The sequence below is a fragment of the Accipiter gentilis genome, chromosome 6, assembly GCF_929443795.1.
Source record: "Accipiter gentilis chromosome 6, bAccGen1.1, whole genome shotgun sequence".
Lineage (NCBI taxonomy): Eukaryota > Metazoa > Chordata > Aves > Accipitriformes > Accipitridae > Astur > Astur gentilis.
In genome coordinates, this window is record NC_064885.1 from 44,944,054 (window position 1) to 44,964,323 (window position 20,270).

Genomic DNA, 20,270 nt, shown 5'->3' on the forward strand with positions numbered 1-20,270 from the left:
GGGAAGGCTTGTTCTCAATAATTCCAGGTCACTTTGTATCTCCATTTACTATGCAAATTAGTGTTACTGGTACACGTAACACCCCGATAAAAACCCCAAACTGAGAAAAATGTATTGTCTTTTTCGTGTTTCTATACATGAAATTTCAGTGCAACAGCTATTTTATAATCCTTTTTGAAGCAGTATTTTTCACCAGTGTTTGCTTGGTTTAGCTTTAACAAATGGCTGTTAATCTAAATTCAGCTTGTTTTATAATGGCAAGAATGAGGACACTGCTTAGAAGCCTACCCGTCAATTTTATTTGTTTTCCAACCTCCTGATGAGGTTTGTTCTTATTCCATCAACAGGATAGCAAAGTGAGAGGGTGCTCTACATAATCCTCATTGCTGTAGACTTTATTCTATTTACACCCAAAACTCTGACTCAGTACTGCTGAAGTCACCTGAGTCTTTCCCTGGCTTCAGGTTGTTCTGAATCAGTCTATAAACCTAAAAGTCAAAGCTGCTTCTAACAAAGAAAACAGAACCTTTTTCCTTCAGTTCCTAACAGAACTTGTGTTGTGGTTTAAGCTGTGTTGTTCATGTCTAATCATGTTCACTGGTGATCATTCCAAGCATCATATATTAGGGTGAAATTACCAGTATTCAATATTTCCTTGATTGCATTTGGTTTGCCACAACAATTATTGCATTTAAAAGGGTGGTGGCATTCTGCCATCCCTGTTCCCTCAGTCTACAATTTGTTATGGTAGCTATGAAGAGGTGTAAACGTCATCCAGGTAGCTGGGTAACCCTGAGTATTTAAGGAGGTCAGAATAAAGGCTGATCTTCTTTTAGGTGTGGACAGGTATGAGACAGGTTGGACTGCACTAGTGAAAGAAGGATTTGTAAAGCTGAGGACATGTGTTTTGGAAGCTGTGCTAGATGTATTGGTTATAAGTTGCTCATCCTGGCCTTGCTCAGCATTGTGGCCAACATTTTACTTTATTTTCCCAATGGTGAAACAAGATTTGCTTCAGAGCATCACCTCGGCAAATATGTGGAGTGCCTTCATGGCATTCTAGGTGGAGGCTTTTTGGTAAGTAATGAGCTAGTAGTTTCTCTCAAGTTTATTTTGGAGCTACTTGGTATTACTGTTTCTTTACCAGTTACATTAATTTATTGATCAAATACCTTGTCAGCAGGAATCTCTGGAGTTGTATCAAAATAAATTAGCTATATTACCCCATAGGTATTATGAGTTACTATTGTTTATCTTATATGCAACATTATGTCACTTTAAAGCTGAGAAAATCATAGGGTCTAGGTCGCAGAATCCAAATGCAAAACTGGAACCAAGCCTCTCATTGGGTCACAGTTTGCATTAAGGGTTAAATCTTACTTTTTTGTTTATTATTGAACTATTCTCCTTTTAAATGTCCCTAGATAACCAGCATTTAGTTGCAATTCCTTAATTTCTATTATCTGAGATGTTGACAGTTATTTCTCTGCCTTAGCTCTTTATTCAGAGGAATCAATTGGTAGTTATCAAAGCTTTGATTCAAGTAACAGCAAAGGATGAAGAATCGAGTATATTCATTATAGGACATAGTTAATCTGAAGCTATTATTTTCTACCTTTTCAATGTTGTGGACCGCATTGTGCCATACTTAAGTTCCCTGACTCCAGGCTTCCTTTTTCATTTGCTTTTAAAGTCCTCTTAGAAATAGGCTACAGATCTCAAGGTGTCTGCAAATCACAGGTTGAAAAAGATTGCATGATAAGGCCCTCCGCCTTGTGAGAGGTTCTTACAGCTGTGTTACAGCCCCATTGGAACCTAGACTGGGATTTGCAAAGACTGGGCTTTACACACAGAATAATACAGGTGAAATCAATGGAACTGTTCCTGGAACACACCTGTACAACCTCTTCTGGACCTGCAGCATTGTGGTTCAGCGATAGGTTTGAGTAAGGGCTGACAAGTATGTGACTGTTCAACTAGATAGTGTTTTAGTGTCTTGTTAAATCTGTGCAGTTTGCAGACAACGCTTTGCTCTTTCTTTATGGTTTTCTAGGGTAACCCTGGGTGTAGAGTCTTTATAAGTACAAACTATTATTAAGTCCTGTTAGGGAGGATACTCTGTTTAATCAACTCTGCTCCTTCTTGATTTTATGCTAGAAGCTCTGGAGTATGGATGAGTTGCGTTTCTTAGAGATAGCTTCTGCTTTGTTGCTTTGCATTTCTGTCACTGGAAACTGGTTGTGAAAACCTAGAAAAAGCTAGATGTCTATAATAAGATGTTTGCCTGAATTGGGCAAAATATTCCTAGACTTCCTAGTCAGACTGGTTTGTCACACAGGCAGTAATGACTCCTCTTCAGTAACTAGTATGTTGGTAGTAGTTGGGTGGTTTTTTTAACAAATAATTATGAGAGATTTATCTTCTTCTGATTTGGGAGAAAGTTAATGCTTTCTTTTGTTTTCTTTTTTTTTTTTTCCCCCCACAAAGCATTTTATTTGCAGGATACAGCCTTTAATGTGACCAAAAACTTTTAAAGTTGAAGTACTTCAAATTGCAGCAATACCACAGCAGGCTCTTTATTGATGGGCTCTTTATGCACTTAAGTGCTGTGTATACACAAAGTGGAAATAGAAATATACCCATCCTGGTGTTGGTGCTACTGATATCAGTAGTAAGATGCCTACTGTGTTAAACAGAAGTAAAACTGAATAATCTATACAGGCTGCCCCCGACTCCTCTGCCAAGAAGCAATATAAAGGAATGCAATGTGAGGACTGTGTTTTATCAGCCCTGTCTGCACAACAAAATAGAATAGTGGTTTTTTTGTTCCATACCTAGGTGCTCATTCCAGCTGCAGTATTCATAGGACTTCACAATGATGACTGTTGTGGGTGCTTTGGCCATGAGGACTGTGGGAAAAGCTGTGCGGTAAGTGAGCCTTTACACTTGAGTCCCAGATAATCCCAAAGACAGGGTGATGGGTATGTTGAAAGTTCATGTCTGTGTTTGCTGTGCAGATGCTGTCCTCAGTTCTTGCAGCCTTTGTTGGGATCCTTGGTTCTGGATACTGTATAATCATTTCAGCATTGGGCTTGTCTCACGGACCATATTGCTTTACTCACCTAGAGAGAAACTGGATCTATCCTTTCAGTGAATCCTCTGGAGGGTAAGTTGTCTGTTCATGAAGGTGTTATATCTTCCCCCATGTACACATGGGCTTTATTCCAGTACGTTTCAGCAATATCCAGTAACCATATACCAAGATCCATTCTTAAGTTTATGCTTCTCACTCACTAAGAACAGAAGTCATCAGTTACCCACCCTGGTATAGTTTAAAACCAAAGCAATATAAATCCTCCGTCCTACAAAAAGGGATCTGAACATATATGTGTATATATATAGGTAATAATATCTATATAACATATACTGTTCATGTCCATGAACATGTCTAACATAAAGTTTTAGGCCTTTGAGGGATTTACAAACCATGAATAGCAGTTGTTATGAAATTTGTTTTATCATTTGTATAAGAACCTCTTTTGTGATGCTTGCTTCTGAAGTTGCTTTGTGTCAGTGTAAACTGGCATAATACCTTCATTAGTGACAATGGCATAGAACCTTTGTAAATGAAACTAGAAAAGGTTTGTAAGAATCTTTTTGTATGCTGCAGGGTGGGGAGGGCCAGAAGGTCTTAATTATCCCTAATTAGGGTTCTCCAGCAAACCAAGCCTAGGTAGCTGAGTTGTATGCTATTCCCCATTAATCCCCACAAATCCTGTAGTTTGGACGGGGATTTGGTGTGGGTCATGACATGCTTTTACAGTGTCTGTATGGTTGGCAACCTCGAGTCTGTTTCTAGTAACAGTTTATGGCTGATGCCAGACTAGAGACAGTTTGAGTACTAAGCAGCCACATAAAGCTCCTTTGCAGCAGAGTTTGAATTTTATATTTCAGTTGCACCTCTCCCAAGAGGGGGCATTCCTCCTCCCCCATTCCCTCAACTATGACTGAATATAGAATTAAGTCCTGGCTGAAGGCTCATCAGTGCTGATGTTCTGAAGATGTGGGTGAGGATTAATAGCTGGAATACTGCAGTACCCCTCTGAATTTATTCCATGTTTGCCTCTTCCAGGGTAGGCATGTGAGGGCCCCAAGACAGCAGCGCAGGAGAGGAAGTGACCCACTTGCTTCAGATCAGTAATTGCTGTCTTTGGAATAAAGGCCCAGACCTGAAAAGCTCTGTGGTTGTTTTGAGAAATAGCTTTGCTCTTTCAGCTTTCTTGCATTTGTGTCTCACTTTAGTCAGTAATAGCTGCCTTTATAGCTTAGATTTTTTTTTTAAAGAAATTAAGGCTTAACAGAAATGTATGGCTGATAGTTCAACACGTTCTTAAACAGAGCAAACTTTGCATGGAATTAACCATTGCATTTTCTATTCCCACTTAGGGTGATTATCTTTGATGCAGCTACAGACTAGATGCAATTTAGTTCTAGTGTATGGAAGCATCCCACTCTGTCACAATGTTAGTATGTTTTTAATTGCTGTGTACAGGTACTTGTTTGAGTATAACAAGTGGTCTAAATGTCAAGAACCTCAAAACATCGTGCAGTGGAACATCACCCTCTTTTCTATCCTCCTTGTCTTGGGAGGAATAGAGTTCATTCTGTGCTTCATACAGATAATCAATGGCATTCTTGGAGGACTATGTGGGTTGTGCTGCAGTCATGAGGAGGTAAGCCATTTGTAGTTCTAACCGTGCTTCTCAGATGAACATGAAACACTATTGTTACTGATGCTACTGTGGGGTCTTGCTCAGAAGCTATTTTTTAAGTATTCTTCTACACTGAATTGTTGCTTAACTTTTTTTATAGCACTGTTGTGTTTAGCTTTTTCATGTAGTATTTGACCACATGCTTTCAGCTGATTCCTCAGCTGTCACAGTGAAGTTAGTCTGCATAGGAGCTGGAAGGCTTTTCTTCCTCCATATGGCACATGTGGTCATCAGCACTATATAGGTGATATAACTGAAAAACAGATAGCCTGGTGGTGGTGGTCTTTGCGAGGGCCTAAACCATTGTTGCATAGTGTGGTGCAGTTTTGTGGTAGGCTGCTTGTTCTAACTATATTGCTTTAGCCTTGTATTTTGCTCACAGCAGCTGATAGACTACTGAGAATATGCCATATGTAATGAAAACTACAGCATCCTAGCCTTGCTTAGTAAAAGTAAGATAAGAGAAGAAATTAAATTGCACATAGCTAACAAAACCTACTGACAGATATGAAGGGTTTTCTGAAGGTGGGTTTTTTTTGAGTGAGGAAGGGGAATTTCCTCCAAATTTCTCCAGAGTCTTGTTAAACAGTTTATGCGTGTTGTTAAAATCAGTATCATAGTGGTAGTGTTGGTATTCCAATGGCTTAAGATACGATCCAGATATGATTTATCACACACATTGTGGCTAAGAATGTGTTTCATATTTTTAATTGACATAGTTTAATTTTGGGGCTCTTTCAGAGCTATTACTGTCTTCTCATTCCTGTCTTCCATGCTATAACTGCAGTATAAAAGAGCCGTGCTATGGTTGTCTAAATGTGGTCAGGTTAATTTTAGCTCTTATAGTTGGATACAATATTAGCATTCTTCCCCTTAATACATGTGTGTTTCTTTTTGTTTCCCCCACAGACATACGTTTGCTAGAAACCTGGCAATGCATTGACATTGGTGCATGTGTGGTGCGTTGAGTATTCTGTGGTTCTTTGGTTTTGTTTTTTAATATTCTATGCATAGTAAAATGCACATTGTTTGTTGTCAAAGTGTGCTGTTGCCATCAATTTAATTGACTTGGGGCCAGCCTTTGTTCTTGGAGTCATATGCAGATTTTTCCACTAACCTGCTTGTATCTAAAAGGAAAATGTATCCTGAATTTCTTTGGTTCATTTCATCTTAGTACGGTCAACTGCCTGAGCACATGTCACTAAAGATGCTTTTTTTTTCTTTTCTGCTGACACAACAGCACTGTAATTTTTGCTGCTTTCCCAATAAAGTTGCACTTTCATTCTGATGTTGGAATGAACACAAACTCAATCTAGTTTGGCCTGGGTATAAATGAATACTCAGCTGGAGCAAAAACAAAGCAGCAGTAAAATGTGGATGATCGAGGACAGATACATGAACTTCACCTTTTCAGGATTTTTCTGAACTTCTCCTGTATTTCACAAATAAAGATTTGTATTATAAATACCTGGCAGGTGTCAGTGATTCTTTCCCTGCCCATGCTGAAACACTGCTTTCCTGGTCTCAGAGTAAAGGACAGTGGTGGCATAAGAACATGAATATAAAGCAGTTATGTTATAACCTACTTTTGCTCTCCAGCAGACTCTGTCAGGGTGGGAACCGCTTCACTGTTTGGTGTAGATCATTTAGCTGAGCCAGGCAATTGTGCATCAACAAGGGTATGATAGTTCAATGACAGCTGTCATTGTACGCATTCAATGTACGCAGGTACAACTGCGTATGTGGAGTCTTAGTCCTGGGTCTGGGCTAGCAGTTCACTGCTGCTGGCCATTCCAAGGACCAGAGGGAGGTTCCTGTGCCATTGACCCACAGCTCTGGGTCAATTCTGCTGCTCTCCCAAGGGGGTCTTTCCTCCTGACTGCTTATTCAAGAGTCTTGAGACAAAACCAAAATGCGGATCTGGGTCCTGGTTTTTACCTCACTCAGCAGATCCCCAGGCATAGCAGTGTTCAGAAAATACAGTGCAAATTCAGGTCAGCAATTATAGATTAATCTGAAATATTTGACTTCAGCAGTAAGCAGCCTGGAGGCAGTATTCTAAGATCCTGTGCAAGAACCTACCTCCGAAGCATAGCTTGGAGCATATTACAGTGAATGTTTTATCACAAGGTAAAGTAAATCTGAATGATATGCTGCCAACAGCCTTTCTAGCAAGGTCAATATGCTACTGGCAATGGCATCTTTCAAGTGAAAAACAAAATATGCAATTTATTTCAAAGAAATGAGGCTGATTACCATTATTGCTTAGTTTTGGAAGCCAGCAGTTAAAGTTGTCTTTGAAAACAGGCGAGTTAGTTTCTGTTTATGGAGAAAAAGAATTTCCCATGGGTGTCAGTGTGTACTTGGTACTAGGAGTGTGGTCTTCAGAGGTAGCCAGAAACTTGAGGTGTATTGCAGGCTCTCCTCACAGCCAAGTCTGCCCAGTATGAAAACATATCTGAAAGAAATTAACTGTGAAAACAAAATTGCACACACACATCCACAGCAGCAAAAGAACCCACAGATGGGAAGAGTTTGTGTTTAGAATCTCAGGCTCTCTGCTTCTTGCAATAGCATTTATTCATACATAAATAAACAGTAGTAATTGAAGGCAATCTTCCTACTTGTATTTACCTATGTCTTGCCCTGCTGTGGAAGGGAGGAGAATAAGTATGTGCATGTGTGTATACACACACACAAAATTCCTTGCAGCTGTGCAGTATGGTGTCTTTGTATGTGAAGAAGCACTGTTTGAAAAAGGATCTGCAATTTTAAATTAAGTGTGGAGCAAGAGAAGGAAAAGATAGTCTTGTGAAATAGGGTAAAATTCCCATGCAACTTACAGTTTTTTGCCTTTATGCTTGCATAATTGTTACTTGTCTTTCTGGTACACACAGCTAATTAAAGAATTGAAACAATTTTAGAAATTCCAGTGGACACAATGATTAGGCTAGAGTTTAGAATTAAAACTTTAGCTCAGATCCATGTAGCACTAATGCACAGCATTACTACTCAGTGTTTGTGTTGTCATTTAAAAAAAGGCTAGTTGAATTTCTTTGTTGTCTGATGCATAAGACAACGTTTTGGGAGTTTTATCAGTTACATCGTGGAGAAGCAGTTGGTTTAGGTTATATTCATTTCAGTTAGCAGAGATGTCACTCATCCAGAATAAACATGGCTTTTCGGTAATGGGCTCAGCATCAACTTATGGATATTGACACCAACAGTAAAGCAGTTCTTGCAACACTTGGTAAAATATTTGGGAAACTGGTTGCCAGGTTTGCTTAATACTTAGTATAAAATTGTTACTTCCTGTTCTAGCACTACAGTGTGCCAGCAAAAAAAAACCACCTTGATTTGGTATTTGCAGAGCTCAGTTTAAATACAAAATAAGTCATGATGCAGACTGCTGTACTTCAGAATGAATGCTGTTTCAGTTGTCATTTTCCAAGTAAGTTTCTTCTAATCAGAACAGATCACTATGAGAAGTAGCAGCAAATTTGATTATAAACTAAGCTGCTCACTAGTAATTTTGGCCTTTGCCTTTAGAAAAAAAGATTTCAGCTTATTACATGATCTCTGAGTTTTGTAATAAAAAAATCAGTCCTGAGGATGTGATGTGCCTGCTTTTAACTCAGCTGTTTTCTCTGGTCTGTAAGGCACAGTGTTGATATAAGTACTGTCCATGCCTGTGAGCCTGCAAAGGGAGGTTTGCCACTAATTTCGATTAGAGGGAGGCTTGAAACAAGTGTCCATATTGTTTAGGGAGTAAACCAGGAAATATGGGAAGATCCTCAGAGTAAAGTCTGAGGACTTCAAAATGAAACCTCCTAGAAAAAGGCGGGGAGAGGGAAACGGGAGAGTCACTGTAGCGAACGGGTAGAGAAATGGTGTAATTGCATGAGTACCGCCATGCCCATTTCCTTGGGTGATCTCATTCAAAGGAATAGGAGGCAATTAGTTGCAACATGCAACCCAAACAGCTTTTATGAGATCATGAGAGAAGCCTCATGTGTGCAGGGCCTAAAACAGCTCATGAGGAAACAGAAGGAAAATATGCCATGACATCATTGCTTCTAAAATCGGTCATCTTGCTTTTGATGGAGCCCCAATTTTTTTTGTTCTCTGACTACAACTTTACTGGGGAGTAAACCCTAAGCTCATTCTTACTTTTCTGATGACTCACAGCGGCATAGAAAGAAGGCTTGTGTCGTGCTGTGAGCATTCAAACAGCTCGGGCTCTGTGTTACTGAGATGGATGTTTAGTTGCTTAGGGAATGATGACACATGAAAATAGGGAAACAGTCTGGCTTTGGCGTTGCACAGTGCAAAACGGCAGGCATTTCAAAAAACAGCCAGACCTTTTGTCCTGTACAAGAAGTCACGTGGACTTAGGTCAGATCTGTAGCTGTGCATACTCAGCTGTAAGCACAGAATAAAACAACTGGAGAAATAGCAGGATTGAATTTGTCAAACAGCTGAGCTGCATAATGCTGCGGAAAAGAGAATTAAGTAAAGTGTGATAATAAGTGTGCCTGGCAGTTTCTAAGCAGTGTTATTTGGGCTTCTCTACTCCCTGCAAGGTGGTCAAGACTCAGCTTAGTGTTTTTGTGAGGCTGCCCCAAGTTAGCAGCAAGTGTTGTTTTGCGCTTAGGGCAGTATCTGCTAAGCTCTGGTATTAATTCTCTGTAGTGTGAGGAAATGTGTGGCTTTCTGTACAGAGACTGGATATATTTATCATTTGACAGCCTCCTTCCCCATGTAAGGTAGAAAAAATTGTGCTACACTGAGGCTGAGCAACCTGCCTCATGTTACAGAATATCTGCATCATAATCCGTGTTCTCGGGAGGAGTGCATTTCTAAGCAGTCACTAGGAAATGAGATTTTTGAAGTTCCTTCCTGAGTCTGATTCTAGACATATTTCATTTGGAAGATCACAAAGGAGGATCTTTTAGAAGGGAAACTGCTACTTAAAGACATTGTGCTTAGAAAGGACAGTGAGTTTAGACAGCAATATCAATCTATTGTTCTGGTAACCATTAAGCACATTTCTATCTCTGGAATCGTACCCCAGTCACCAGGTTTCTGTGAATATGAATTGACTGAATCAAGCTGAGGAGGTCAAAACGCTTTTCATATTTAAAACCTTGTAATTTTTTGTTAGCTTAGAAGAGCAAAACTTATATAGTTCTTGAGAGATGGCTTTAGAGACATGTGGAAGCTGTTTGAGCTGTCTGCTGATACCTCTTGCACTTTGGAGTATTGTTGTTAACATCCTATTATACTTCCCTAATGGGAAAGCTTCACATGCTGCCAGCTACCAGCTTCCAAACTACGTGTGGTATTTTGAAGGGATCTGTTTCTCAGGTGTGATGGTAAGTGTTGATTCTATGGATTTTTAATGAATTGCATTCTACTGCAAATAACATTGGTTTACTGTGCAGCAATGTAATTGTGTTTTTAAAGAGAATATGGATTACTTTGGCAAAAATACTGCAGGCAGAAAAACGTGATCAAACTGAAAAAAATGTGAATAATACTGAATGACATACTATGTATATACTATTTAACTTCACGTAAGTGATTTTGTAGAGTTGATTATTTTTTTTCTGCTGGCTTTTTGTTCATGTGTAATTTACATTTGTATTATGGTGGCAGGCTCCATGTTGATTTAATCCTCTCTGAAGGTTGAATTAGAGCTCTTTTACCAAAAAAAAAAAAAGAAACAAAACCCAAAAAAGCTTCTCATAACTGTTCAGATGTTTTTAAAAGCTGTATGCAGTCCAGTATTTTGAGGACTGGATACACTTCACAATGCAGCAAGTGCCACTGTTGTTAGACTAAATACAGAAGACTGTCTCACTGTGATTGGCATAGTAGGACTTTCTCCATTACACTTGTAATAAGCTCATCTGCAGTAATAAACTAACATGGAGTTGCCCACTGCTCATACTGTTTGCTATGTTCATAAAGAACTGTAGCCTCAGGGACAGAAAGCAGTTGTATAATGAAATGTATGCACACAATCAGGACGTAAAAAGGTCTCATCTGCACAGGTAAGGTGTTTTTATGAAGGTGCTGAACTGGGAGACTTATTAAAACGTGAAACATTATTTTGAAATTGTGTATTCTTCCTAAAGCAGAAGAAAAACCTTCTCTTTTCTAGCAGAGGCAAAAGCTATCAGGCAGTGAATTTGAATAGAAAAGGTTACTTGAAAATTTTGGAAAAAGTTAACTGCAACAGTGACACTCATATTTTGAAGCATTTTTTTGCCTTAGGGTTATTACCAATTTATTAAAAATGTATATATTATTCTGTTACAAGTAGGGCAGCAGCATACGAGAGGGTAGTGCTGTGATTCAGAAACATTCCCTTTTCATATTTCCCCTTTCAAACCAGTACCTCTCTGAGCAGCAGTTTGTGATTCTGGAGTCCAAAACTTATTTATTGAAATTATTCTAGTACCAGGTTTGAATAATCCAAGAGGCTGAGAAGAACCGTATGGGTACTTGACAGAGAAAACAAATGAAAGTCCAGGTGAATTTAACAAAAGCTTGTACTACTGACTTTTTCTAGTATAAGCGTGTTGGTTAGGAAGTGTGCCTGTGCCAGCAAGAAGCTATTGAACTGATATGGCTGTGTCAATAAAATATCCTTCCCTTCATTGATACTGGTTCTTTTACTTGTGAGCTTGGTTTTATTCTTTCAGCTTCACTGGCATAGCTGTGTCCATGCTATAATGCTTTGCTGTAGTGGGACACATTGTACTCTTGTCTTTCAAGTATAAGAAACAAGTAAAGTGACAGCCTAATAAAAAACAGTCCAATTCCACGGTGCGCCTTCAGTAATTGTGCTTTCCTACTGAGCAGCTTTAAAATCTCAACAGACCATAACAGATGCAGTCCCTACCTCCCATAGGCAAAGGAGACTTTGGCTTAGTATCTGCAGGCATTTCACTGACCTTATGATGTTCCCTTATAGATCCTTCTGTTGGCAGTGATTCTAATAACACTGGAGTGTAGCATGTTCTATCGGTGCTGTCAGAGTGAGAGCTGTAACAAAACCTACCGGGTGAGTCTGTGTTTTATTTTTGTGCATCTTTAGCATTTGTTTGGAGTGCCTTCCTGCTCTTGTGTTTCCAGCACATCCTTTTGCCCTCTCCACTGCTCTGTTTCTGCTTCCTTTCACAGAGTAGGATTCTAAGTCGGGTTGAGAGGTCACAGAAAGTGTAGCTCCTTCCTTCTGATGCATAAGCAGGATGAAAGAAAATTAAACAGGAAAAAAAAACCCCAAACCAAAAAAAAGCCACAAAAAAATCCTTGTAAAATAAAATAAGAATGTAGAAGACCTGAGAATTTCAATGAAGTGCCCCAACTAAATAGCTTCATCCCTTTGCTTGTATTATTTGGAAGTTATTTTTTCCAGTAACGACTCAATATACACTATCTGGGATGCAAATATGTTTAATGCATGGTTGTGTTCCTCTAGCATTTTGGGAAACAATTTTGAAAAAATGCAAGTTTAAAAAAAAAATAATCCCCAAACAATATTTAACTGAGAGTTGTGAAACTGTCTTAAACTCTGTCTTAATCTTTATTTTGTATGTGTATGCTTACTATCCTTTACCTGGTATTTTTCTTTCTGAATTTTGAAGACTGGGACAATCAAATGTGAAAGTCATTCTCAAGGAAGTAGCTAGGCAGGCTGAATGACTGTATTTGGTGTGGACACTGTCCTCACACAGTAATATTTTTCTTTCTTTACTTCAGAGTTTTATTTCAATTGTGTTAGCCCTGCTTGGAGTTGCTTTCTCTGGATACAGTTGCATCATTTTTACCTTGGGGCTGATCCAAGGCCCCTTCTGCAATTCATCAGGTGGATGGGATTATATCTTCAAAGACACTGCTGGAGGGTAAGAAACATCAGTGTAATTCTTCTGGAAGAACCTGTTCATCAAAACAATAGTCAGAGTTTTACACAAAATGGCACAGTCTCTTGAACACAAGACCTATATTGGCGAGTGAGGTTTTTCAGCTTCTTGAATGGGCACCAGAATCCTCAAAGACAGGTATTTGCCACTTTGTAAGGAAAGAGTAAATGTAAGAATGTTTGTACTGACCAGACCTGGAGGTCCATCTAGCTAAGTGTCCCTTCTTTATCTGGTGGTGGTCACAATCACATGTAGTAGAGAATATAAGGTTAGAGTGAGCGTAGATGGATACTTTCTCAGAATATTCTCTCGAATTCAAGTTTTTGGTGCAAAGATTATAGATGGCTTTTTTCCATTTAATAACTCAGTAGGTTTCTCTTTAATCCCTAAAGCTCAGTGAAGTCTGGTTTGATCACTGGTAGTTTTTGCATACCGCTGCTGTATCTCATAACACACCTAAGTGAGGTAGACAAAGTGTTGTCCATGTCCCAGCCTCCTAGAGACATGAAAGGTTTGATTCAGATCTGTAACCTGAGGCTGCTTTTGCAAGATTTTACATTCTCCCTTTAAAAGATCAAAGTTTTATAAGACTTGAATATTGCAAGTCATATAATGCCACGCTCTTCCAGCTGCATTTGAATGCACTGAGGATTAAATTTGTCAGCTTTATTTTAAAACACTGAAGTGCATCCTGCAATCTCTGCTACGTATCATGAGCATTACTATCCCATTTGGAAATGCAACCATGAGAGTTTGAGTTCAACGTAAAGGGCCAGATGCTGAATAATGCACTCCAGATTTGGCTCAAAGCATTTCAGTTCTGAATGTTTAGGAAAAAAGCAACTGACACTGAGCAAGTGAGTCTGACAAAGGTTCTTGCAATTAACCTCCAGGCTGTAGCATGTCTCACAGTTAAAAGGGCACGTCAGTTGTGCACACTATGATCCTTAAGGAGGGAAAGCGTGGCTCTTGAACGATTGGAAACTGCATGTGGTGACACTTAACCTCAGCTCTGCCATTTCGGCTGCATGCAGTGGTTAGAATGATGGCGATGGGGTGTTCCTGCTCTCTGCACGGTACTGATGTCAGCTGGACTTAACCGAAAGCTGAAATTAAATCAATAAAAGGAAAATTCCCATTTTAAACTTGGCTTCTGCCACTTGAAAAAATGGTCATGTCTTTCTAAAACTTAGGTGTCTAACAGGGAAACTGATGAAGCAGAGGTATTTGAGAAGCCTAAGCTTTTTCACTCAGCTGAGTTTGAGAAACCTATGCAGGACTTATGCTGGTGTAATGGAAGACTAGAATCTGGTTCCTAAATTTGAAGCATATAAAGGCCAGTATGGTTTTTCTATATATATTATAGGTAAAATAATGTGTATTTAAATGGAGTTGCACCCACCATATTTAATTTACTTCAAATGGCTTTTTCTTTAATAGGTACCTCACAGATTACCCTGCTTGGTCTCGGTGCACGGAACCTGTTAACATAGTAGAGTGGAACATCATTTTACTTTCTATTCTGATAGCTCTTAGTGGACTGCAGCTGATCATCTGTTTTCTCAAAGTGGCTGCTGAGTTGAAACGGACACTCTGTGGGACCTATTCTGTTTTTGTCCAGGTAACAAAATATCTGAGATAATTTCACCAGCATCTCCAAGTCAGTTTAGCTTCAGCGATTTGCCTCAGTTGAGGACGTACCCTTTTGGTTTATGCATTCTCTATGCTACTGCATTTTTATTACCAGAGGATATGTACTGATATTAAATCTATTGTGTTTGATTCATCCACTGATTGCTTGTGAAATATAGGGATTAGTGACTGCTTACTCTGACCTTGAAGGCTAGGATTGAAAAGAAAAAAATGTGGCTGGGAATTCAGCACCAATGCTGAATCCATTACTCCTATGTCAGCAGAGGTTTCTGAGCACCTTTCTTCTAGCATTCAATTTAAAGTCGTTCTTATCAATGTGTGGGTTTCACAGCAAACAAAAGATGCAACAGGTAATATGTAGCAGTTGTGATCTAGGCATCAGTTTTTACTATGTTTTCAGTAGGTTATTGAAACAATAACTGAGAGGGCTCTGCTTTGGGCAGAAGAATTAGTTGGAAACCCAGAGCTCAAGTGACTGATGCTGCTAAGCTGCACACTGGCGTGGTGTGGTTTAATGTGGCATTCAGTTTCCCCAGCTTTGGAGGTAGGGTGAAATTAGACATGCTTACCCCTCCCTGTCCATCTGCACTGGGATCAAAGAGCCCTCAGGGTTTTTATGTAGCCAACAACCTCAGTGATGACAGCATGTTCAGGAAAGATTTCTAATTAGGAAGAGCAGCAGCCCCCAAAAGCAGGCATGCACACTCCCAGACACAGGGTTAGTTCTGTTGTGTAAGTGGGAGACAAGGGCAGAGCAGGTAGGACGGCAGTGCCGCTGCAGCTTGAGGGCTCCTGCCTAGTGCTGGTGGGCCAGCGTAGGGGAACTGCAGGTGCCACGGAGGGCCTTGGGCAAGCAGGCAAGGAAGTGCTTCTTGGAGGAATTTACTGTAACAGCAACCTAAAAAAAGGTCAAGGCCTGAGGCGATTTCTCTCAAAACATTCTGCTTGCCAGTGAGCAAGCCACCTCAGCCTGGGAGCCAGCCCAGCTTCCAGCGAAGTCAAAAGCAATTCTGTTGGCTTGTCCCTGGGCACAGAGTTGTCCCTGGGCACAGAGTAGGGTCACCTCAGGAGTGCAGGGTGTGTGTCGGGTTTAGGTTGGATGTGGACATTGAAGAGTCAAGCAACTTCTATATTAACTTGAGTTCAAAAAAAGAGGGTAACTGTTTCCTTCCTTTTTATTTGCAGGCTGGGATTCTCTAAAAATGGCATGGAAATCTTCACTGCTTCTCCCCCACCCCCCAGAAAAAGAGAGAAATGGCTTCCTCCAACATTTACGATGGTAGATTTGGGTGCTGCAAAGACAAACGAAACGCTTGTCTTAAATCTTTTTCTCTCAAGACTCTCTATTTTAGATGAAGTTATCTGAATTGTTTAACATCTACATTTTTCTAGTTGTTTTCTAACCTGTCCGGTTGTCCCTGGCAGTGACTCTTCATTTTTTTACCCTCCAGCTTGTTCTGACAATAGGGAGGTTTGAATACCATGGAACTGCTTTTGTATTGAAATCACCGTTTTTGAATGAACTGCTGTAAAACTGCTGTAGAACTGCTTTTATACTCCCCTCTCTTTGTTTAGAGCATAGAAATATTTGTTGTTCCGAAAGGGCCTGATTCAAAGCCCAGTGTGTCAGGAGGGGTTGTTCCCTTGAGAATTAGTGCACTGGATGAAGCCACAATTTCTAAATGAATAAATTTTAGTTACAGACAGACCATGATGGTCACGAAAATCAGCAGCCTGTCCTGCTCATTCTGTCTTGGAAGTTTTTAACTGCACAAAGCAATTACTGTAAAAAGGTTATCAAGTCTTCTTGCAGTAAGGCTTTTAGAAAGGCATCCAAGCCTGATTGAAAGATTAGTTACACAACTCTGAAGTCAGCCATGCTAATTAGTACATGTTACTAGCTACACTGAGTTTCTTCTTATTTTATACTCAGAGGCAAACTGTTTGTTTTTTGTTTTGATCAAGTATTATATGACTTGAGGGAATATATGAGGCAACCTTGTGAGCACCCAGTGCTAGCTTATTAATACTCTTCTGAATATCCTGACTGGAAGATTAATGTTCTTGACAGTAATAATCAGACAAAAAAGAATAACCTGTTTTAAATTAGCAGCTAAAAAGTCTTTGTAATTTCTCAAGGAATTATTATTTCATTCCCAGTGGAAATTCAGGGATTCACAATAAAGTGGACATACAGCTCGTTTGCAGCTGCTTGGGCAACATTTGGCTGTATTCAGCACTGGTTTTGAGAGAATGAGCACCCAGAGGAAAGCTAAATATGTACTTCAGACTTGAGGTAATGCACGTATCTCTATTACATCAGAACTAGTGGGATTCAGCTATATCAACATCTAATATTAAACACTGTTACAACTGCCAACTGTACAATAAGTGGCAGCTGTGGGTGCAATATTTAGAAAAAAATAGAGTATATTAGTCATTTAATTCTGTTTCAAGACAATATTGAGATTTTGCCTTAATATTCCTTTATCAGATTGTTTTGAAAAGGTGGTTTCTTCCTGTAGGATTTGAAGAATGCATCTAAAGTTTTAATTGCTTAGTTTCTATTAAGTTGCAAGAAGTAATAAAGAAATTAATGATGTTTAAGAATGGGGCTAGTCTTTTGGCAGATGGTTCAAGCTGGCATGGATGTTCAGAGATGCATGAAAAAAGGCATGATTATGAAATGGGGACTGTTTGCAACTGCATACTTGTTTTTCCCTAGGCTTAAATATAAATCATATTGTATATCTACATAAATGATAATCCTACATTCTTATGGATTTGTGGATATTGTTTGCAGACAGAAGAAAGAAAACTGACCAATCCACCTGTACTCCTACCAAACATCTTAGAGCAACTTGCTGATTTCACGCATGCAAACCATGGAGCTGTTTATTTTGAAAATGTTAGAAACATTTGAAAAAAAGGTTTTATTATCTGGATGAAAAATAGTATGTGTGGGGTAGACATTCAAAGCAGAAAACCCCTAGAACTGCTAAACATTCCTAAAGTGAATGGTGCCATTTCACTGAGGAAAGCAAACAAATAGGGTATTCTATTTAGACTCCAGCTCAGCCATGGGGAAAATACGGGCTTATCTTTAGGCAAACAGGGTCTATTGAGATAGATTTTCCTATGCTGGATGAGAACAATGAAATACCTTAAAATTACACCTGTAAACTCTTAACCCTTTATCTTGGTCCTATATGTGTCCTTTCTACTTTTCAATAACTTCTGTCTCTGATCATGGCAAGTCTTGAGCTTAGCAGACAGGAGACACAAAGAACAGTATCAATTTTGACAGCTTTTTTTCCAAAGTAGTATTATTAGTGGCTCTACCTAACAACTGGCAAGGCTTGGCTGTCTTTAATTCGTCCTCTTTTTTTTTGTGATTGCATCTTGTTAATTTACATTTCTGCTCTACCACAGGCTGGTATCTCCTATTTTAGTGGCTTAAATCAAAGAAAGAGATGTGTAAGCCATTCTTGTTGGACATATTGATTCTGCAACCCTCTTTATCCATAATCCAGATATTGGCATCTCCATTGCCATAGCCAGACTCAACTGTCACTTGATAGCTCAGCTTCTAAACGGGCAGTTTATTAATTTGAAATTGGCAGTGAGAATACTAAAGGCTAACAGTGGGTTGCATTTACAAATTTAACAACTTGTTTCACATGGGGCTTTTGGATGTAAGGCAAGTTAAATTCGATCTAGTCAATTTATGTCCCGATTCATTCTGAAAGATGGTGTCTCTAACAAGGTGCTATGAACTATGCCTAGTAGCAAACCCAAGATTCCTGTAAGGAATATTAACTGCCTTGAAATCTAGACATAACTCTGATGGTGCTGTTTGGGGCAATGTGACCATCTGGCCCTCCAGCTGCAGAATGCAGACCTCACCCTGACACCAGCAGAGAGAAGTGGGCCACAGATCCAGGACCATGCTGGCATATGAGAAACCCTTTCTTGAAGAAATGTTCCTGAACCTGAGGCACATATGCTGCCTGGTGAAATCCACACATAAAATACCCCAGACACACCTGGAAGAAAGATGCAGATTTCTGTTCATAAACTTCTGTAAGTGAGGAGTTAATGCTGAAAGCTAGAATTAAGAGTTCCAGCATTATTTGTTCCTCACAGCCAGTGCATTTTGCCAGAGTAATATGATGCTGTGTCTGGAACAGGAATGTCATTCATTTAAAACGCTTCGACTGGAAATAACTGTAGAGACTCAGTTTTGACCACTAATAGTTGTGGGCAGAGATTTATAGTAAAATACTGTGGAGCCCATCCACCTCTGCATTTTGGGGCATATTATTCCTCGTGTAGGTAAAAGTGAGTCTCACTGAAGTGCAATTTCCTGATTGCTAATTCTTCACATGTTGGATGGAGGTTTTTTCCACATTGAAAAAGTATAAGTTGGCAGAGAACAAATGAAGCTCCTCAGAACTTTAAAGGGTGTTTACCTGCAGAGGTTTGCAGCAGGTCAGAAGAGCAGCATGGGCAGCAGACTATAAACACATCATTCAGATTAGGGACTTATGAAATTGTGGGGTTTCAATTCAATTTCACTGGGACCTCTTGTTGAGACTTTTGGGTTGTTTTTTTTCCTCAAGGAAAATTTTTGAAGTAAAAGATCAGCTTTGTATTTTCAATGCAGTTTTGAGGGCTTTCAGAACAGTCATAGCATTTCAGCATCCTCAGTATGAGAAATGAGGTATTGTGGTTTAAAACAATAAGGGGATATTCATGACACCAAACTGCAGACTCATAATTTAACCAATTAAATAAGGTGCTCAGTCTTTTTAAGCCCTATGAGAGGAGAGAGGTTCGCACTCTTTAAATACCCTCTGAAGATAATAATACAGGTTTGGGAAGCTCAGTCACCTCTGTCAGTTTTTTTAGTTCCTTAAGAGAAAGACAATAGGAATGTGCTCAAGCACACAAATATCTTAAAGTTTGGGTGAGGTGCGATTAAAAGTGATAATGGAATATCTTGCCTGTCAAAAGTTTTTGTTTTATCTTTAAGTAAAAACAACATGCAGTACTTTTGCAAATCAAGAAAGAGTAATTTAGAGGAGTCAAGGGACTAAGGCAAAGAAATGCTCATGTTTTTACCCCCAAATAAATGTGAAGATTTCAAGGATACTGCATGTGTGGTTTTTTCTCTTCCTCAGTCTGATGGAAGTTTGAACAAAAATAAGCCAAAGAGCCCACATATACATGAACAACTCTGCAGGCTGAGTATTAAGGAATGACTTTGAATTTAAGTAGTGTAAGAGAAGATAAATGGTTTCTTATTTTTACCTCAGTTAATTTACAGATGGGACATACGCAACCTGTACAAGCTGATCTTTCCACTGAACCACCAACCTTCATCCATGATAAAGAAAAAAAATCCCTGCAGAAATCATTTTGACCATGTGACACCAACCTGGGAAATTCCAGAATTTCATCATAGATTAAGTCAGATTTCGAAAACTTGGCTTTGGCCACAGTCATTTAGACAGAAGCAGAATCCTCCATTTAATGCAGATGTGTAGAAGCTTCCAAAATATTCTGATAGTGCCTGAAATTTTTTTTGTATGAATAGTGATTCAAATTGGTAATTTATACCACAGTCCTGGTAAATAAAGGTTTAGATTCGTATGTCATTAAAGGAAACCTGGTGTACTTTACTTATGTTCTGAATCTTAGTCTTCTATGCAAAACAATCATAATTTTTCTGACCATTAAGAAAATGGCTTCAAAGATGATTGTGGTTATTACAGATATTTTTAAGTTGCCATATAATGAAAAATGTAATTTATAATGAGTGTGACTATGTCAGTGCTCAGAGTGCAGAAGAGATTTTTCAAGAATTCCCAAGTGACTATATTACATACATACTGAAGATACGTATTTTTTA

The 20,270-nt window shown here is 39.1% G+C and overlaps 1 protein-coding gene across 2 annotated transcripts; it reads left to right on the top strand.

The window, feature by feature from the left end:
- The first annotated feature begins 900 nt into the window (after positions 1 to 900).
- On the top strand, positions 901 to 18,800 carry LOC126039925 (transmembrane 4 L6 family member 18-like). 2 transcript variants are annotated; one of them, XM_049803749.1, is made up of 8 exons: positions 901 to 1,077; positions 2,839 to 2,928; positions 3,018 to 3,166; positions 4,553 to 4,733; positions 11,755 to 11,844; positions 12,543 to 12,685; positions 14,144 to 14,324; positions 15,542 to 18,800. In XM_049803749.1, exons 1-8 carry the CDS (start codon positions 901 to 903, stop codon positions 15,554 to 15,556), a joined length of 1,026 nt encoding a protein of 341 aa, XP_049659706.1. In that variant the 3' UTR covers positions 15,557 to 18,800. The 2 variants fall into 2 exon arrangements, with proteins under 2 accessions (XP_049659706.1, XP_049659707.1); XM_049803750.1 differs by lacking the exons at positions 901 to 1,077; positions 2,839 to 2,928; positions 3,018 to 3,166; positions 4,553 to 4,733 and adding an exon at positions 9,971 to 10,147.
- Positions 18,801 to 20,270: the final 1,470 nt, after the last annotated feature.

Excerpts from the sequence above, each read along its gene's own strand:
- LOC126039925 (XM_049803749.1), top strand. The coding sequence starts at position 901 with ATGTGTTTTGGAAGCTGTGCTAGATGTATTGGTTATAAGTTGCTCATC. Across the intron at positions 2,929-3,017 it reads ACTGTGGGAAAAGCTGTGCG|ATGCTGTCCTCAGTTCTTGC; the intron begins GTAAGTGAGCCT and ends TTTGCTGTGCAG. Across the intron at positions 4,734-11,754 it reads TGTGCTGCAGTCATGAGGAG|ATCCTTCTGTTGGCAGTGAT; the intron begins GTAAGCCATTTG and ends GTTCCCTTATAG.